This window comes from Lupinus angustifolius, unplaced genomic scaffold (assembly GCF_001865875.1).
Source record: "Lupinus angustifolius cultivar Tanjil unplaced genomic scaffold, LupAngTanjil_v1.0 Scaffold_29_20, whole genome shotgun sequence".
NCBI lineage: Eukaryota > Viridiplantae > Streptophyta > Magnoliopsida > Fabales > Fabaceae > Lupinus > Lupinus angustifolius.
The window spans coordinates 591-4,445 of NW_017720565.1; the positions used below are offsets into that span (position 1 = coordinate 591).

At 34.4% G+C, this 3,855-nt stretch overlaps 1 protein-coding gene across 1 annotated transcript; it reads right to left on the minus strand.

The window, feature by feature from the left end:
* Nucleotides 1-256: 256 nt before the first annotated feature.
* On the minus strand, nt 257-2,781 carry LOC109338564 (pentatricopeptide repeat-containing protein At1g73400, mitochondrial). The gene has a single exon (XM_019575834.1). The coding sequence runs from the start codon at nt 2,559-2,561 to the stop codon at nt 819-821; it is 1,743 nt and encodes a 580-aa protein (XP_019431379.1). The 5' UTR covers nt 2,562-2,781; the 3' UTR covers nt 257-818.
* Between the last annotated feature and the right edge of the window lie 1,074 nt (nt 2,782-3,855).

The window sequence follows — 3,855 nt, forward strand, 5'->3', positions numbered from 1 at the left end:
GATATTACACTCTTTATAAAAATAAGGTAAATATATAGAGAATGATTTATATTCACTGACTTGCCAGACTTGTTTAAGAAACTCCATCTTTCCACAACTCCACCAAGAAAACAAACAAGCCTCCTAGACCAAAAGAAACATCAAAAGAAAAGAGAAATGCAAACAACAAATAGAATGAGACCGAATACAGCCCGGTCGCGAAACTTATCCGAACGATGTTTTTTATTTGCATTCATGTCTTTTGGAAAGAGCCCCTAAATCAAGTTCTCACTTCCCAGTTAGGTGAAAGAAGTGTGGCTTCTTTATATGCCCAATCATTATTATTGTGAGACACAATTAGGTACTTCTAAAGGTTAAAGCATACTATGGACCCCAAATTGCAGGATAGAATCACATAAATAGCATTATTTGTGAGATGAAGTAATCAACAGATTCTTGGCCAGGTAACAAAGTTTATCATCATGCAGAAATTCTAAACCTCTGCCCTTACACAAGGCTGTATAATACATACATCAATTTTTCCATTTCTAGACTGCACCAACTAACCAAGATTATACAATCAAAATGTCATAACAGCTTCCAAAATATATTTGGATGAACTAAATATGAGAATAAAAAACATCCGAAGACTTACAATTTTGCACGCAAAAATCGTTGGCAGCAGAAAGCATGACCAATAGAACACATCCAAAGATGCTACTAGTTGTTGAATATAAGGAGCATGGACAAACCTGAAGGTGCACAAAGAACCCTTGTAACTGTACCCCCTTCAAGCTTTTCTGGCAGGTAGCACAAACTCAAACAAGAAATTTCTTACTCTATGACCTCCCTCTCAAACTCATGCTCTTACGCTTTTGGCTAAGTGCAAACCGTCTTTGCATAGCAGAATTATAGAATTTTCGCATGTGATCTGAGAGTCTATGAATGGCACGAAGATCACCAATTATCGAAAGTTGCATTAAAAAAGAGTCGAAGTTTCTATATGGCAATTTTATTCCCTTGTTTACCACATCTTCCAACAGAAAACAAGCATCTTCCGTCTTGTTGCAGCTAAATAGCCCCTCAATCATCACACAGTATGTCCCTGTGTCTGGTTGGAAGCCTCTCTTGTCCATTTCCTGCCAAGTCTCAAATGCCCCTCCAGGATCCTCCATCTCGAAGAACATCGAAATCAACATAGTATAAGTCTGGACACAAGGAATACAACCAAGTTCAATCATTCTTTCATAAAGTTTAAGGGCTTCCTCGGACTTCTTATTGTCACAAAGGACCTTGAGGAAACAATTATAAGTAACAATATCAGGTGGATAACCTTTGTTCCCCATCTCTTCCAAGAACTTGTAGGCTTCATCTATCTTTCCAAACAAACACATTCCTTCGATTATATCCTTGTATGTTGAGACATCGGGAAGGCAACCACTACTAATCATATGCCCCATATGTTTAAAACACTCGTCCATTCTATCATTTTTGGCAAGAGCCACAATTATAATTGCATAACTCTTGGCAGTGGGAGACGATATCGTTGAACCTTTTGTTCTCATGAACTCGAAAAGATCTACTGCATCGGTTATCATTCCTGCTTTACAGAATGTATCAAGAGCAGTGTTGTAAGTAAAATTGTCAGGTCTATGACCTAGTTGAATCATTTCTTCCAGAAGCTTCATTGCTCTAGTTGGGCTCCTAACCCTACACCATCCGAAAACTAATATATTGTATGTATCCGCGTTAGGGTTAATCTTTTTTCTCATTTTCTTATACAGATCTTCAGCATCCTCAACCAAGCAACACTTACAGAGAGCATCCAACAGCAAGTTAAACGCGTTTATCTCCGGTTGTGTCTTCACTCTTATCCTCTTCTTCTTTGCAAACATCTGCACACGAGTCAGATACTTCTCAGTATAGTTTCTCAAAATCGTCAAGAGAACTTCAACCGGAACCATCTCCTTGTTATGCCTCTTCATATAATCCAACAAATCGCAAACTATACGAAACTGTTTCGCTTTGTACTTGGTACTAGATAGGATATCGATCATATCATTATAAGCACAAGGTTCATGTGAATAATTCTCTTGATGCCCAGCCCATGTGAAAAACCTAAATGCAATTTTTTCATCATAACAAAGCTTATTCAACACCCTAGTAACCAATGGAGTGGACAATGGGATACTCAATTGTTCAAGAGCATTCTCCAAATTCTTAAATCCCACTAAATTCTCCATTACAGTATTGTATACCTTATCAACTTGGCTTCTTAAACTATTACCCTCTTCAAAATCACTCACACCAAAACTAAAACTTTGGCTAATAGGGGCAATTTCTGAACAATAAGGGCGAATGAAAACATTAAAAGAATTCATGGGCAATGAATATTGAATCAATTTGCAATAAGTATAGTATTGAAAGATAGAAAACCTAGGTGATTGAACTTGTGGTAAGGCTTTATTTCTTAAGATATAATAACATTCATGGCTGAATGGTGAAAAGATTGGATTTTTAAGAGAATTTATGTGTCTATGGAACAAACCCATCATTGTTTTCGTATTTGAGATTGAAGGCATTGAAAAAAAAAAGGAGTGAGAAGAAATTATGGGGTGAGAGAAAAAAAAGTGGGAGATGAAAAAGATGCAATTTTGAAATGTGGGTATGTGTGGATTTTGTGTGAGGTGATAAGGAATAGAAGGAAGGAGAGGAACGAATGAAGAGCTTACAGTGGTAGATGAAGGAGCTTCAAACGTCAGTCTTTTTAGACGAGAAAGAGGGGCGGAACTCGGAAGAAGGACTAGGAGACCTTATATTTTATTTGTTTATTAATTATTAGTTTACAAAGCAGGGAAGACAATGGACAAGTATCCTCTGTCCCAAAAAAAAAATCATGTCCCTCTCCCTAATTAATCATATTTCTTAAAATAATATAAAATAATAATTTATGTTTTTTATAAAAACAAATTCTAATAAAATAACTTATTTTGATTTGTTTGGTACACCATTGAGGACACCAATAAGTACAGATGATTCTCTTCCGAAGACAATGATACTCGGACTCGAAGAGACTTGCAAAAAATATTTGCAATAGATTGGATCTGAGTAGGTGTTTTTGGATTTGCTGGTAATTGAAATTCAAATTTTAAGACTTGTTGTTAATGTGTTTGGGTTCAGACAATGAGGTACTTAGATCAACGAGTACTCAGACTTATTATTCATTCCTCCATATACATACTAGTAAGATACATGTGCATTCACACAAATGATAATGTATTTTGCATGAATTTATTTAAAGAACAAAAACATAATTTGTTATCGAAAATGTTATTAAAGGTTACCTCATGAAAAATGAGGTTTATATATTTGATTGTTGATTGAATGAAATCGTATGAGATATGTTATATTAAATAAATAAAGAATTATTACGAAGAAAAGTTTTGAAGAGAATGTAAAATAAGTTCCAGAATAAATATATGTTAGAGATTTTGGAAAAAAATATCAACCACATTTATTATTGTTTTTAGTGGTTGATCATCTTTATCATGTATTCTACAACTGACCATGACTAAACATTGATCTAGGTAAATATAACCCCACAATTTAGTGATATCCAATCTTGTATCATTACACAATCCTTTAAACTTGTCTAAATTCCTCAATATCATTATTAGAGTTCCAACTTTCAACTTGACTTTATGATTGGAAAGACCAAGGGTTTTAAGTCAGTATTCAAGAGTTAGTATGTTCAATGTTTCTTCACCTATAATTATATACATTAGAACATTTATTAGTATAACTTTAATAAATCTATTATATCAGACTTAATAAAAATTTAAAGAAAGCTAAAAAATTCACCTGGAATTATAGTCA

Coding starts and splice junctions, on each gene's coding strand:
- LOC109338564 (XM_019575834.1), bottom strand. CDS start 2,561: ATGCCTTCAATCTCAAATACGAAAACAATGATGGGTTTGTTCCATAGA.